The 17,024-nt window shown below is 37.6% G+C and overlaps 1 protein-coding gene across 2 annotated transcripts in view; it reads right to left on the reverse strand.

Moving 5' to 3' along the window:
* hob (bridge-like lipid transfer protein family member hobbit) overlaps window positions 1–12,436 on the reverse strand; it is a 222,576-nt gene extending 210,140 nt beyond the window's left edge. For both annotated transcript variants that reach the window (XM_083124220.1, XM_083124219.1), the window contains exons 1-3: window positions 12,207–12,436; window positions 1,845–1,971; window positions 452–679 (exon numbers count right to left, since the gene is read on the reverse strand). In XM_083124220.1, coding sequence (XP_082980346.1) covers window positions 452–679; window positions 1,845–1,971; window positions 12,207–12,265 — 414 coding nt within the window. In that variant the 5' untranslated portion in view covers window positions 12,266–12,436. The remainder of the gene's footprint in view (window positions 1–451; window positions 680–1,844; window positions 1,972–12,206) is intronic.
* Between the last annotated feature and the right edge of the window lie 4,588 nt (window positions 12,437–17,024).

Below are 17,024 nucleotides of genomic sequence, written 5' to 3' on the forward strand. Positions count from 1 at the left end.
ATCGATTTATTTTAGTGTTTGAAGATTTTTTTTTACTTTGTCACTTATCATGTATTTGCAAGTCAACTAACAATAGGACTGTATTGCACTCCTACCTTAACAATATTGACAACTTAAAATATGAGTATCTTCGCAAGTAGCCAAAACTGGCAGAAAAGCAAATTAAAATAAATAAAATCAAAATATGATTTCAGCACATTACTGAATATATTCTAAAAAAAAAGAAAATAAATAGTTGAAGACATCAGGGTGTTGGAGGATCATATTGACGGACATTAAAACTTTTGAAAAACTCACACAGATTGGACTGAAGGATTTGAATTTCAGAGAGGGGTGATTAATATTATTTCCTAACTTCCAAATTCATGTGGAATCCCTTTAACATTAGTTAAACTATGGAAAAAAATCACAGACATGTTGAACTTGATTAAAAATAAACTTAGCACCTTACCTGTGCAAATGTGATAATTAACGGTGGTATTTTTTTATTACAGAAGTTAATTTCATGATGGCTGTTCATTTGTTGAACCAACTGGTCATTAATATCTGACTTGGAATATCGTTTCAGCTCATTCTCGTTCACATCCTTGTTGATTCGGACATCTTTCAGTACAACAGCTAACAGCTTGGTCACCTCGCTGTTGAAGAAGCTGCTCTGGAAACCAATTTCATCAACTTGCTGAAAAGACGAAAGCACTTATAAAAGCATAACTTTAACTTGCATTACAGAGGAAAGAATAGAATGATTGTACCCACAACCTTGTTAATCCGGACTAATGGGGGGATAAGTTGACCAGTTTAACGAAAGTCCGGAATAACTGAAATAACCTAAAAGAACAGTAGAAAGTGCATTAAAACTCAGTTTATAACAACAAAACATGTTTATTATGGTGTATCTAAAGGGCATAGGCCTAAATACACTATACAGTACAGAAAAATGTAAAGCAATACTGTACATACAATGCAGTACGTACGACGAGTGTGATTGTTGACTTCTAGCCACATTTAAAACCTTGCATTATTTTTTTCCCCTGTCCGGATTAAGCAAACTTTAGATTATCGGGGTCCGGATTAACGAGGTTTTACTGTATATAAAATTAGGAATGGACAGATTAATTGGCACTCTATCAATATCGGTAAAATTACTGATTATTTTACTGATCCGATATAACTAAAAATATTTTATAATTCAGTGCAAAATTATGTCATTTTGACATAATTTTTATGCATAATCTCCCTGCCCTACTATTTAAAAAAGTAAATGTCTAAATATGCAACATCACATTCCAGGCTCAAAAGGACTCGTTCAGGTTATCAGAAAAACAGCCCAACCTTGTAAGGGATTAACCTCAAATTTTGTTTCTCTTTAATTTAAAAAGTTAAATCTTAACCACTTAAAAATCACTACTTTCATTATTATATGCATCCATTCTACAGTATAATTTTCAATTTAATATAAAAAATAATTTTTCAGTGGTATTATGAAAGATGCATTTGAGTCAGCACTGGTTTTGAATAATATTTCACTTCTCCTGTTTTCCCCAAACATACAGGTAAAACACTATGAAGTGTTTTCAAATTTTTCAGGCTTAAAATTACCATTTCATGAAAATTTCCAATATCCGTAGTGTAGGACACTTTTACAATTAGGCATATCCAGAGTTCTGTGGTTTCATAACCATCTGGCTATCTATAATATTAGTAAAATCATTATCAAAAGTCAAGACTTATAAAATTACTTTTGGAATACCATATATCCTTACAGATCTTACAGAAGTGCAAAATATTATTACATATTATTGACAAATAACATCATCATAAAAAATAAAATGTTATTAACTTACCACACAAAAACCATTTTGAGAAATATGTACATCTTTAAGTTTCAGGTAAGGAATAGCAATATGACCAATCTGAATGTCAACATGGAAGTGACGTTTGAACAACCATGATATTAACTTTGGCAAGAGCCTGAAATTATAAAACAAATAACATATATTATGTTCAATTCCAAGGCGTTACATAGATAAATATTTAACATGGAATGAACAAACTGTCAACAAGTATCTACCTTCTGAAACAAGTACCTGAATATGACTTCATTGAAATTAATAAAAACATGTACTATGGACATATGTTGCATTTGGCATTATAACCCATGTTAAAATTGTTAGAACATTCAAGCTACAGAATTACATTTAAATCAGGATATAGGACAGTTTAAAAGATATATTCTAGGGAGAATTTTGATTGTAACAGGTGGTGCAAAAGTCATCATACTATTTGAACTGACCTTTATTTTGACATCTTGTTGTTTATATGAGTAGTCTTTTGTCAGTTAAATAAAAGATACTCATGAAATTCATTGCGTGCGAAAATGAATAAGTATACCCCACATACAATATTCACACTCTACTTTTTGACCGGGACAGTCTCGTTTCTGAGGCATGTCCCAGCTGTCCCGTCAATATAAAAAAACACACAATTTTCTCCCATTTTATAATTATAAGTCTACACTTAGCTTGAAAACCACGAGTAAAGTTGGGAGACATTTCGTGCTAGGTACTGTTGATACCTTTCAGAGTACTTGTTTGAAATACCTTGAAAATAGGAAACTAGCAATGGTGGAGTAGAGAAATTTCAGGGGTTCTCCTGCAGAGTACACCTAGTTGGTCTGATACTCAATGCAGTATTTCCACAATTACCAATAAGTTAGCGAATGCTAATATATTTTCTAGTATACAAGACGAAACAAAACTATTCGATCAGTGACAATGTGCACAAGGAATATTAATACATCTCTAAAAAGACAGGAAAGAAAATAATCTTGGTTTGTCAGATAAATGGGTACAGATTTTTGGCATGTTGAAAGTCAACCACATAAAGTATGACGTCCTTCTAAAAAATTACGGAAATGGTGTTATGCTTTCCTGGTAACTCACCTCCGTTTTTTTCCCCCACCGTTGCGGGGACTTTTATGAACTTTTGGTAAAGCTGTTCACAATAAGATTTTGATTTGATTTGTTGTTTTAAGTCCACTTTATGCACAGTAAGGCTAATCGGGACTGGACCTTGTTTTACTTCTTTACCTCTGTTTAACAGTAACCTGCCTTGGCTCTACCTGTTACTTGTTCCGTTACTGCCACAGGTGAATAGGATGCAAAAACATAATAAACTAACAATACAGTTCATTCGAAATAACACATCTTAGAATAACTACATACAATTTCTTGTTATTTTTCTGTACCATGGATATAAGGGAAACTCTTTCTTTTCTCATGAATAAAAGTTCGGACGTTCAGATTTCATCTGGTCACCATTCACCTTAATGGTCCGACCATCTTCTCTACTTCGTAGAAGGAAGGTGTTCAATGAGCCCCCGATTTTGTACAACAAGTTAGAGGGCAATGCACATCCGAGGGTTGTACTGTTCCAAAGCCCACAAATAACGGTGAAGTAGACACAGAACCTACCCAACTGCGTTATAAACTGAGACAGAGTTTTTAGTCTCCCGGATGCACTGTTCACTAAAAATATTTGACACCCTTCGTCCTTTATCCCTCTTAGAAACCCACGCACACAAACAGCTTACGCCTGTTACAGCCAGAGGAAAAATGTTCAAGCATCCCTTTCCGCGATCGAGTTCGGTAGCCATGTCTTGTCGGCTGGAAGAGTACCCGAGTAGTGATGGAAGGAAGAAAAAAATCACCCGACTAGAAAGAAGATGGAATGCAAACAAAACTTTTGGGATTTGCACCAAGGACCTCCAGCTCAGGGGAGAGCAGCCGTGATCCAGTGGAATTTGACTCTACAACAAGCCAAGTGGGTAGAAGAGGGGAGGACTGAGAGGAACTAAGTCACCCAGAAGGAAGGACCAGACTTTCGATCACATTCAGAGGTGGGGGAAGCTGATGCAAGCCGGTATTTTTTGGGTACCAGCTCCAAAAGAAACAGAGACGAGGACTAAGAGGATATCCTAGTTTGACACAGATGAGGACCTGGAAGGAGAATGGCAGAAACCACCCACCCCGGGGGAAAAATATTCCTTGGAGAGAAATAGGGATCTTGCAGAAGTACAGAGGGAAAGCACTGAAACTAAGAAAACAGTTATTCTGACAGTCGTAGGCAGCAGAACCGAACCCAGGACTACTAGCCCCAAGGAAGAGAGCTGTGCCACAGAGGGACACGACTGCAGTGAGACAGAGTGCCAAGGGAAGGGCGTCTGAGCATAACGGCCCACCAGAGAAGCAGGGACACTGAGTTCGAACCCAACAGGATGCCGTGGCAAGTGGAAAAAACAGTTGTGCCAGTGAGATTTTTTCTTCTTATTTTTCCAGGACAAAGACATTAGTGAACAGTGACAAATTAAACTGAGTGTGTGTTTTTCTCTTCTTTTTTTCCCCCTCTGTTTAACAGTAACCTGCCTTGGCTCTACCTGTTACTTGTTCCGTTACTGCCACAGGTGAATAAGATACAAAAACATAATAAACTAACATCACGGTTCATTCGAAATAACACATCTTAGAATAACTACCATACAATTTCTTGTTATTTTTCTGTACCATGGATATAAGGGAAACTCTTTCTTTTCTCAGGATGAAAGTTCAGACGTTCAGATTAAAAAGATATATAAAAAAAGTATTTATTTCTTGTTTAAATATGTACAAAAGAATTACATATGAAATAATAGCCTTTTAAAATCGGATGATTCTTTCTGAAACACCCTGTATTATGGTCACCCTATAAATGAACCAATCAGGTTTTTCAAGAATCATTTGGAATCTTACAATGAATCGGTAGAATATCGGTTATCGGTATTCGTAAATGTTGTATTGGTCAAATTTCATATCGGCCCATCCGTACACATGACCTACAAGGCAAAAATTAAAGCAAAGCCTTGTTTTCTCTGATGTGCACATGGTGCTCTACCAAGTTATGGCCAGTTTGAGTTTGTCATAGTTCATCTGAGAATGGTCACCCCCCAGCCCCCAGTATGGCACAGTCCATAACGAAGCGAGAGTAAATGAATGGCTGGTGGCGAGAAAAGTATTACATAGTACATAAAAGTGTAAAACCATTCTCAAGCAAACATGCAGTAAGTAATAGCTAAAATACCGAAGTACGTGTTAGCAGACATAAATAGAAATGGAACCATGTAAAAAAAATGTGTGTATAGCATGATGAAATCACAATTAAACAAAAGGAATTTGGAGCACTCTTGGTTCTTTATTATTGTACAATTGCACTAAATAAAAAATACTAAAGCAATTTTCACGAACAGTGGTGCCTTGCATAACGAATGTCCAGTGATCAGAACACTACATTTTAAAAGTAGCTTCGCTACAGCTACTGCTATTCATCCAAAAATGTAGCTTCGCTACAGCTACAACTACATTTACCAAAAGTAGCTAGCTATGCTACTCGCTACTTTTGCACTACTTCTGCATAAAAAAAAAACAACTAAAAACAACCACATTGATATTCAAAAGAAGTCCCTATTCATATTTAGTGCTCGTGCAACTTACTCATGTTGAATAAATTAATATACAATAAAATGTAGATACTTAAAGGTACTTAAGTTAGTGAGTATTGATTTTAACGAAAATTATGTTTCAGGATTCCACTGATCCCTTCATCAGGTTACCAAACTAGGCCAGTGTAATTACACCTTAGCCATGTCAGATATGACAAGGCCACGCCAGTTCGTTGCACAACTCACCAACGTGCGCATCTAAGTAGGACTTTTAACGTATTTATGTGTGCCAAGCCCTGTGTACACACAGCCTTTTCGATCAGTCTTTTAATGTGTTTGTGTGTTAAGCCTTGTGCTCAAATAGCTTTTTAGATCAGTGCTTTACAGTTGGGAACATGGCAGTTTTACGTACGTGGGGTCAGATAACCAAATGTTCCTTTTTATTCTTTTCTACCCAGCCTCACCATACATTCCTAAGTCCGTATCACATCTGACGTGGCTAAGGTGTAGTTACACTGGCCTAGTTTGACAACCTGATGAAGGGATCAGTGGAATCCTGAAACGTAGTTTTCGTAAAAATCAATACTCACTAACGTAAGTACCTTTAAGTATCTACATTTTATTGTATACTAACTTATTAGAAGCCCCTAGTATGATAGTTGTACTTACTGGAAAATAGATCATTATATATTATCATAATTCGCGTAATTCGTTAGATATTTGCTCTAACATTGCAGATAGCTGGGGGATGTTTTTTTGGTATAGCTAAATGAGAAACAGGTGAAGTGATGCTTTACGTAAGTTTCCTGTTGGGAATGCTTCCCTGAAGACACAGTGGAAATTTTGTCACCTTGTAATCAAAGGGCCCCAAGTTCGATACCTGGCAGAGGCACTATACTTTTTACAATATTATAAAATGTATTGAGGAAACTGATGTGTAAACCTGAGTGCTCTAAACGTATTGCAATTTTAAAATTTGTGAAATATTATGACAAAAATAATTGTAGTTCCAGAAAGTGTGACAATATTTTTTTGCTGGTGAGATCCTATACACTGACAATGACCAATGCTGTTAACGCACTGAGCCATTGATTGCTTGGCACTATTGGCTTGTCATTTTCCATTCATTGATCGCTCATTTTTGCACTGCAAGATGTGTTTTACACAGTAATTAATGATATTTACCTGTCTCTTACACCATGGTTATCCACAGGATTTGTTCCTGGGGTGGCACAAACGAGGCATTTTCCCCCAAGGGTGCAGCAAATGAGCCCCAAAATAGCGATGCAGCTCAAAAAACGTAGCCGTTAGCCAGAATATATTCATATATGCCAGTGCAGTTTAGTTATCTGGATATCAGATTTATTCTATACTAATTAAATGAATTATGCACATATCAATAATTTGCGACATCAAGATATTTATAATCTAGATTATATGTATTTCCATGTAATAGACTTTGTATTTATGAACCTCCTCAAAACTAAGCATTATTGTCGAATTTTCTTTTGACGTTGTGGTCACTAAAAATTTTCCTCAAAATGCAGAGAAGAAATGTAGAAGTAGCGAAATTTCGCTACAACTACACGGATTTTGTAGCTTCGCTACAGCTACAATTTTCAAAATGGCGCTGCTACAGCTACTGCTACAAATTTGTAGCTAGCTACAGTAGCGATGCTACTTCCGACCACTGTGAATGTCTCACATGATGAATGTGCACACAGGCTGGAAAATGTCATGTACAATGAGCCACACATAAATATCATCACACATGATTAACCCATCAGCAGGCACGCTTCATCTTACACGAAGAGGCATGAAAGCAGGGTACAGTATATCTGGCAGTGGCAGATCTGCTCAATGACAATGCTATACAGTACATCAGGACCATCCTGAAGAAGAGGGAGAAGAAAACCACTTTACACAACTTCTTGAAAAATGGACGTCCCAACAAACCAAAATCAGATGTGCAAGAAAGCCAAGAAGGGTTGTGCACTAAACTGAACTGAAAAACTGAGAGACTCTACGATGCACTATAGTGTGTATCTTTTAGAAATCTATTGTGCACACAGTATTTTCTCTAACTCATAAATCAGTCAAGTTCTAGCATTTACAAATCAGTAAAGTTCTAGCATTTACAACACTGGCAGTGTTTTTGGTACTTTAGTATTATAAGGACTACTTCATTGCATTGCTCAAGTGATGTATTGCTTTGTGTAATTGTTTAATGTACATTCATTATGATAAGAACCTAACCAAATCAAATACACTGTTCCTATTACGTCCATAAGTGTTTCTCTTGCTTCCCCATAAAACAGGTAGTCCGTATAATACTAAAGAACTGTGTTTTTATATTTCCTGCATTTTTTTTATGATACTTCGCAAATTTTGGACCAAGCTAGGGAACAGATTGAAAATATCCCCATAGTAACCTATGGGAAACAGGCTGCCACATAAGTAAAAATTTGCGTACTCAAAGCAACCCTGGAACGGATTGTGTTTGTTATGAGAGGCACCACTGCATATTGTTTTTGAGGTACATTTTTTACATAAACTATCATGCATTCTATTTCCAGCACCTATTGTTTTTGAGGTACATTCTTTACATAAACTATCATGCATTCCATTTCCAGCACCATTAACGTGCAGTATAAGTTGTTAGGTTTTGGGCTTGGGCTACAGGAAGCATGCTGGTTCGAGCCTCCGGGGATTTTGGCCAGTGTATAGGACCGGTGGCAACCCATAATCATGTGGAAATTGAGGCACTATGAATTAGTAATGAAACCTGGTCATGGAAAAACTACAACAAATGTGGGTTTGTTGTGCTGACCACACATCAGCAAGTAACTGGTTCGATGATCACCCACCTCTGTTGAGGCATTTGAGAGTGAGGTCACCAGTTGTTAGGTAGGCCTTGGCCCTCAAGAGCTGTTGCACCATGGGTTATTATGATCAGTGTAGTACTAGTAATAATTTATAATGCATTTATGTGCCGTACATCGATTGAAAGCACAATCACAATGTAAATATCATGCATTTGTTTTAAGAGAGTATACATAAGACAAAATCATGATACAGTATTGTTTAATAACTAAAATTAGTAATGAATACCAAGAATTTTTATATTTGATATAACATAGCTCCATAAGAACTTCACAAAAATGACAAATTTGGGTATCGGTTCCAAATGTTTAATGATTTTTTTAAAGTTTCATAGGAGATAGTTGAAGTATTGCAGAGCTGTAAAAATGATTGTTACAGTAAATTTGAAACTTGCTGAAAGTAATTACCACTATTTGGAGTTCTGGAAAGTGAAAATTATCAGCCAAAAAAAAAAAGGATGTGCCTTGTGTAAGCATCATCTCTCCCATTAAGGCATTCTTCTTTCATAGAAGATATAAAAAGTATCACAGAATAGTGGGAATGATTGTGAAAGTAAATTTGAAACCTTCTGAAAGTAATTAGCACTGTTCTCAGTTCTGAAAAATCTGTGTCCTTTTCTCTCCCTCAAGGACGTTGACCCTCACATCAGACATGAGAATGGTTTATTGCTGTCCCAACCAGATGTGACAGTGGATGGGATCAAGTTCGAAGATTCTTTCAGTTTTTTCACAAGATTCAGGCATTCCAAACATTTAGAAGTTTTGCACCAATCTGGCCAATTCGTGCATGCGCAAAGCTTGCTTCACTGTTTTTCTGGTGTTTGTTTGAGGTGGACGCGGATTTTGGATGGATTTTCTTTATTGGTGTTTATGCATACCTTGTTATGGAAGGTGAAAAACAATGGTGACAGGCATGCGTAGTCAGTGCAATGTACTGACATGTGTCGTGTAGTGGAACGGAGTGCAATGAGATAATTTTTAGTGAAGACAATTTATTCCTTCCGGACAACTTGCAGGAGGACTATAAAAAAGTAATCTAATCAAAAAAAAAAAAAAAAAGTGCTAGAGTTGATGATATTTAGAAGACCCCCCTGGAATTTTCATATATATTACCAGAGGGTGCTGCGGTGGGATGCTGGAACCTATAAGGTTAAGGGCAATGCACAAGGGAGGACCCCCCCCCCCACACACACACACACAAATTTTCATGTTTATTAAAATGTACAATGGTAGAATTTTTTTAAAAAAAACTTTTGCAACCCAATGTTCATGTTCTGCCCAATGCCCCCTTCACAAAGTTAGGCCCGGTAAAAATTTACTATCCTTCGGACACATCTAATTTTTTCGTTTCGTCAATTTTTGACATTCGTACTTACGTGTCTGCTTCGCGGAACATTCCTGAAGGTGTATCAATGTTGTTTTGATGAAATTAATTGCAATTTTTCACATTACCAGTACGTCTTTCTGGTAGGCCTTTTCGCTTGCTTGAGACACAATATGGCGAGTACACCTTCTTACATAATCGCACGTCGTGCTTGTCTTTTGTCAAATTTTTTACATTCATACTTACGTATCTGCTTCGCGGAACATTCCTGAAGGTGTATTGACGTTGTTTTGATGAAAGTAAGAGCAATTTTTCACATTACCAGTACTTCTTTCTCCTAGCCTTTCTGCTTGCCTCACACACAATATGGCGCGTACACCTTCCTATATAATGACGCGTCGGGCTTGTCTTTTCTCGATTTTCAATTGTTATGCAGTGTTTCAACCTTCAGAAGCCAAGAAATGCCTGTGAACAAAGTTCATCAGATCTAGTTCTTTTTCATTTTTTTTTTCGCGTTGTTTTACGAAGAAAATTGTAATCATTCATGACGCTATCCGTGAATGGTTTTTGGGGCTATCCGTCCTGGAATAAGTGGGAAACATCTAGAAATTGCAAAATAAGCTAAAATAAGGCGTTAGTTTTCGAAATGGAAACTGTCGATTTTCGCGAATTTTTTTTGTTTCACAACCAAATATATATATTCCAGATACTACCACGACACCAAATTTTAACTATGTTTGCCTAACCTAACCGAACTAACCTAACCACATGCCAATGGTTCGTGGGGCTAGCGTCAATGGTTCACAATTATTTCCAATTTCTAGGTCCTGATACTAACACGACACAAAATTTTAACTATGTTTGCCTAACCTAACCAAACTAACCTAACCACGCACCAATGGTTCGTGGGGCTAGTGACACGCCACCCTTCTAACTCTCGTTTCATCCTTCTAACTCTTGTTGCAAACGCACACAGTTCGAAACACTGGATACCCAATGAACATGAACAACAAAACACAATCACGACACGTCATGATACAGTCACGATGCGTTATGGTGTACGAAGGTGTACGCGCCAAACGCTATTCTCCGTCGAAGAATTAATTTTCAATGAACAACATGAATTTCAGCTATGAAACATTCCCACATCACACAAAACACCTTCCCGATGTTCGACAATGCTACAGGAACTTATTACGGTAAGTAGTTTCTTCTGTAAAAATAAATAAATGTGTCCGAGGGATAGTAAACTAGTACTGTTTTGATTAAAGTAAGAGCAATTTTTCACATTACCAGTATGTCTTTCTGGTAGGCCTTTTTGCTTGCCTGAGACACAATATGACGAGTACACCTTCCTACATAATCACGCGTCGTGCTTGTCTTTTGTCAAATTTTTGACATTAGTTTTCGGAATGGAAACTGTCGATTTTCGCGAATTTTTTTGTTTCACAACCAAATATATATATTCCTGATACTACCACGAAACCAAATTTTAACTATGTTTCCTAACCTAACCACGCGCCAATGGTTCATGGGCTAGCGTCAATGGTTCGCAATTATTTCCAATTTCTAGATCCTGATACTAACACGACACCACTAACACTAACGCTATTCTCTGTTGTAGAATTAATTTTCAACGAACAACATGAATTTCAGCTATGAAACATTTCCACATCACACAAAACACCTTCCCGATGTTCGACAATGCTACAGGAACTTATTACAGTAAGTAGTTTCTTCCGTAAAAATAAATAAATGTGTCCGAAGGATAGTAAACTAGTACCAACAACGTTGATACACCTTCAGGAATGTTCTCTGAAGCAGATACGTAAGTACGAATGTCAAAAATTGACGAAACGAAAAAATTAGAGGTGTCCGAAGGATAGTAAATTTTTACCGTTTGTGGGGCTAACGTCAATGGTTTGTGGAGCTAACGTCAATGGTTTGTGGGGCTAACGTCAATGGTTTGTGGGGCTAACGTCAATGGTTTGTGAGGCTAACGTCAATGGTTTGCGACGTATTAGCATAATTTCAAATCCGGGCACGAAAGTAGATATTTTCCGGTGAACGAGATTGCAACACTGCATAAATCGACAAAACACTCTCAGAACGCCCCCTAAACCAGTACGCTATCACGGCCATAATGTTACAGATTCGAAACAACAAGTAACAGTAAGTACTTGTAAATAGAAGAAATAGACATTATCTTAGTTACAAATGCATTATTTCACCTTGAGAAATGTTCCGCATTCGAAAATAACACGTTAGCAATGTAAAGAAGTCCGAAATATATGATTCGTAGGTGTTTCCCTCATACGATAATAGTACCAAAAGTTTAAATTTGTGCACCTGTGTAATGTAACATATTTCATTTCTTTATCCCACTTAATAATGGTGCGTTTATCTTAAAAATACGATTTTGCAAAAGTGAGAAAGTACTTTGATAGTTTCTTTAAATATTTAAATACAGCGATTAATATAAGTTTACAACATTCAAAATCTACATATTGGATGAGAATTCACTTACCAAGTTATGCAACATACAATGACCAAAAACATCAAAATCAATACACCCATGCCACTCATTCTGACAGGTCTTGTCAATTTACAGAAACACTTCAGAATACCAATTTAAATACTCGTTTTTGTATATGCATAAGCAATAGATCATCGTACGCATTATTAAGTTCCAGCATACTGATAAAAAGAAACACTAAAATTCCCACCAATTCAGCTACATTTCAACCATTCCTGCCAATTTTCATAAGTCTTTTGTTTTTCATTGTTTATTTGTTTCCACGTGTTGCTAAATCCTCCATCAACGATTCCCAACTACTTTTAGTAATTATTCTGTCCAGGATTTTTCCATTCCCTAATCTTCGTTCCTCTTTTTATCCTGTGTTGTTTTAACCCTTAACCAGGCGCATCTCTTTCACCACCTTAAGTAGGCGCGTGGGAGTAAATTTGACCCCCAAATATAAATTATTATTTATAATCAAGTAAGATACATATGCACCAAAAATACTTTTGTACGATTAAATCAACTATTTTCAAGAACTTAAAGTAGTTTTTCAATATAGAAAAGAGGTGCAATTAATTTTAAAGAAATAATATGGGCAGACATTGAATTTTCAACATTTCAAAACCCTTTCTTGCAATAGTTCAGGGTTGGCAAAATTTGTGTTTTTTTAGAGAGAACAAAACAAACTGTTTTTTTTGTTTAAAACATGTTTTTTTTGTTTTAAACATAGTTTTAAACATGAGTTAAAAAACATGTTTTAAACATGTTTTAAGCAAAACAAATTCAACCTTTTCCCAGTAAATTATAGTTAAAGTCGTTAAAGAGAAAAAATTAAAATTTTTATGAGTACAATGGCAACAAGGACAGTATATTTACCTTTGGAGATAAGGTTTACCATACTGCAGGGTACGGGTGTGCGGGACAGAATTTTTTGGGTCGGGACGGGAAATTCTTTAAATCCCGACATTCGGGACGGGGAAAATTCTCAATTTCCGGAAAAAGTCGGAAAATTTTCGGGACGGGATGTGTTCGAAATTCCCAAAGCTCTTGAAATCTCGAATTCTACCCGTAATTTCTATCTTAAGTGCTTGTTTTTGCACTTCTGGTACAAAACCTAACAATTTCCGATAAGTTCCAGACATTTACAATGCAGAGAACGTCTAGAATTGACGACGTTTTAAAATAACCATTCGGAATTTCCAGACTGCTTGGGATCCCAAAAAGTCGGGAAGTCATTTCCGGAAGTCGGGATCGGGACGGAAATTTTCTTTCCCGATCCCGGTCCCGACTTTTCGGGATCCCGCACACCTCTACTGCAGGCATAGGCGCCGACTCCGTTGGGCTTGGGGGGCTCGAGCCCAACCAATATTAACAATTTGGGGGCAGAGCCCCCCAAATAATTTTGCTTAAGAGGATCTAATGTATTATTTTGCTTCTCTTGTAAAGTTTACTCTGAATTGTGCCACATGAACTTAACTTTAAATACACATTTAAAATTTTGTAGACCATCAACTTTGGGGGACTGAAACCGCTAAACCATCAACTTTGGGGAGGCTATGACCAGAGACAGCAAAACACATGATTTATTACTATATACTAAGTATGTAATTATGAGTATTGTTAAAATTTTTACTAAAAAAGAGTTTCAAAAGACGATGTGCATGAACTAGGGTAGTGGATGGGACGTTCGGGCTACAAATGGCTCTAGCATGACATTCAGAACGAGATCATTGATATATTAGGGAGATCTGTTTTGCGCTCCGTGGTAGCAGATAATAAAAGTCGGGAATATTTTGCTATTATGGTTGACGAAACTTGTGACATATCCATCCGTGGACAATTAATATTCTGCATTCGAACTGTGAATAAAAAAAAATATATTTTTGAGGAATTCATGGGCTTTTATTAGGGGTGTGCGGGACGGGAAAAATTTTCAATTTCCCTACTGAGTCGGGAAATGTTCAAAATTTCCAGAAGCTCTGAAAATCTCGAATTATACACGTCATTTTCACTTTAAGTGATTTCTGGATTAAAAACCAACAATTTACGGTAAGTTCCAGAAATTGACAATGCAGAAAACGTCGAGAAATAACGACATTTTCAAATGAGCATTCGGTATTTCCCGACTGCACGGGATCCAGAAAATTCGGGAAATCATTTCCCGAAGTCCGGATAGGAACGGGAAATTTTTTCCCGATCCCGGTCCTGACTTTTCGGGATCCCGCACACCCCTAGCTTTAATGAGATTCCGAACACTGAGGCCAAAACTTAAATAAGGGAGAGAGTGAGTCATTCATTAATTTATTTCAGTGATCAGAGCCCCCCAATAATTTTGACAAGTTGGCGCCCGTGACTGCAGGGACAAAAGTTGTGGGTAATAGCCCCCCTTTTTCCGGCACTACTGAAGTAGGTTAGGATTTATATTCATCTAAATTTCAAGAAACTAAGTATTATAGAATTACTATCCTCGTCCTGAAAAAATCACGGTGAAATATTTCCTGCTGCCTGAACAGTTTATATAGCAGAAAACAACCTGCAGTGTCATAATAGATTTTCCAGATCAATTTATCTTTCAAAGTACAAAATTATGTTACCAAAACTAAGCATCTGCGCTTCATTCAGTTATACTGACCAATGAAACATATTGCAAAAGAAAAAAAAATCACGTCATGATCAAAATCACGCATTGTGTATTTATTGTAGAGATATGGAGACTATTAGACCGAGAAAACCTCGTCATGTTAATATTCACACTTGTTCATTTCCTGAACTTGTCCGACCAGCGAGTGATCCCAAGAATGCGCTAGCTTGTAACTTCCGTAAAACCAGGAACTGGAAAGGCAAACGCGTGGATCTAAACAGGATCTACCGCGTTCGAAAGGTTTAACAACCTTTCGACGCCTATAATGATAAAAGCAAGCTCCTACCCGGAGCTAGCTCTCTTTTGATTCTGACACTCATCGACGCTACATGGATAACTAGTCCGATTACTCTACAACACGTTACACTGCTAACTACGACGATGGAACACGGAGTTACCGCTGCCTAGCATGCTACAAGGCGCAAGGGATCGCTTGGCTTGGTGAACTGAGGATCGCTGGATAGAACCTTGGAACTTTCACGATTCGGTCTGCGAGAAGCATTAGGACAAGACATCACACACATCTACCAGGTATGAACAAGCGTGAATAACCTTTTACACCAACTTTCCATATCTCTACCCTCCTACGGAGCAGGTTCAGCCATCAAACATTATTAAGCTCTACCTAAAATGTTTAAATGAAACTTCCCTGTACCTCAAAGCCCAGGTAAAACGGACTTACAACATGGTGGAGTTGCTTCAGGCCCTTTTTGCAATTAAGTACCCTCCTGTACGAATTGCTTTACATTAAATTATTCTCTCCCACCCCTCCCTCCCACTTTGGGAGCATTTTTAAAGTAAATTTTTAGTAATTCCAATACATACTCCCACAAAACGCTTAAGATGCGTCAGACCCAGTGACAATTTTGTGTATTACCCTATGGAAAACAACCCCTCTTTTTCTTTTATGCCGAGTCCCCCCCCCTTTTTCAACAAAAATCTAGTTCTTCTGCATAACATGTATTCAAGCATCATTCACACAGGAATGAGAACACTTGCTTATGCTTATTTGACCAGCGATATATTAATGACATAAATAACTGTATACTCATACGTTCCTTTGTTCTTTGGTCAGCACGACGAAACTTCGTTTATGAATACGTCACAGATAGCGTTGCACGAACACCTAGATTCCTCCCTCGACCAAATCATAGAGTTAGCAACTGCAATCACGGCAAATCCAATAAATTCACGACCTTTAACCCCAATTCCCTCCCCTCCACTAACACGGTTAAGGTCTGCTAATAGAAATTACCCTCAATTTGTCCTTGGACTACAAACACCCAACAAAAACCAACCCCAACCCTTAGCGAGTACCCCGGCTCCCGTTTCAACTTCCTCTAACAGTACTAATAACTCTGATCACTTAACTGTAGAAATTCCCACGACTAACATGGCCACCTCAATTCCAACTGCATTATACCCGGCACCATTTAGCGGAAATGACCCTACGCACATTGACTCATTTTTCCTTAAGTTTCAAAATGTAGCACACGCCGCAGGATGGTCGGAAGCTAAGCGTAAAGAGATGTTACCTTTATTTTTGACGGACACCGCTTTAACTTATTTTCATGACATACAGAAACGACCCAATTTTGTAGACTTGACATACACCCATATCAAAGACGAGCTAAGTACGCTATTTAAGGGATCATACTTGTCAGCAGATCCTGTACAGATAATTCTCCAGAGAAAACAGGTGGTAAGCGAGCCCATTCACACCTACGTTATTGCTAAAAAGGCATTAGTCCAGCAATACTTCCCGAACGCCACTGAAGAACAAACTCTCTCTTACATCATCACGGGACTGCGAGCCAAATACATTGGCTGTTTAACCAACAAGCATTTTGCTAGAACAGAAGAATTAATTGCCCACCTACAGAATTTCGAACGCCAGCAGTCATTAATTAATTCCCGTATGTTGGAAGAGAAATTGGAAATTGATCAGGCCATTGCTCAGGCGAGCTTACCCCAGACATTCAACCCGTCACCACTTCACAGCTGTTCGCATGCACAGGTCTACTCCCCCCTCTCCAGTAGTGCACACATCCCAGCTCAGCACTTTGTACCGTACAACCAGTGTTCATCTTCTTCTCTCCCACCATTGACACATCAAGTCCAAAGTCCGGCTCTCGAAAATATTTCCCACACAGTGTATCAAGGAATGTATCATATACCGAGTT

Source organism: Lepisma saccharinum, chromosome 6, assembly GCF_977018435.1.
Source record: "Lepisma saccharinum chromosome 6, izLepSacc3.1, whole genome shotgun sequence".
Lineage (NCBI taxonomy): Eukaryota > Metazoa > Arthropoda > Insecta > Zygentoma > Lepismatidae > Lepisma > Lepisma saccharinum.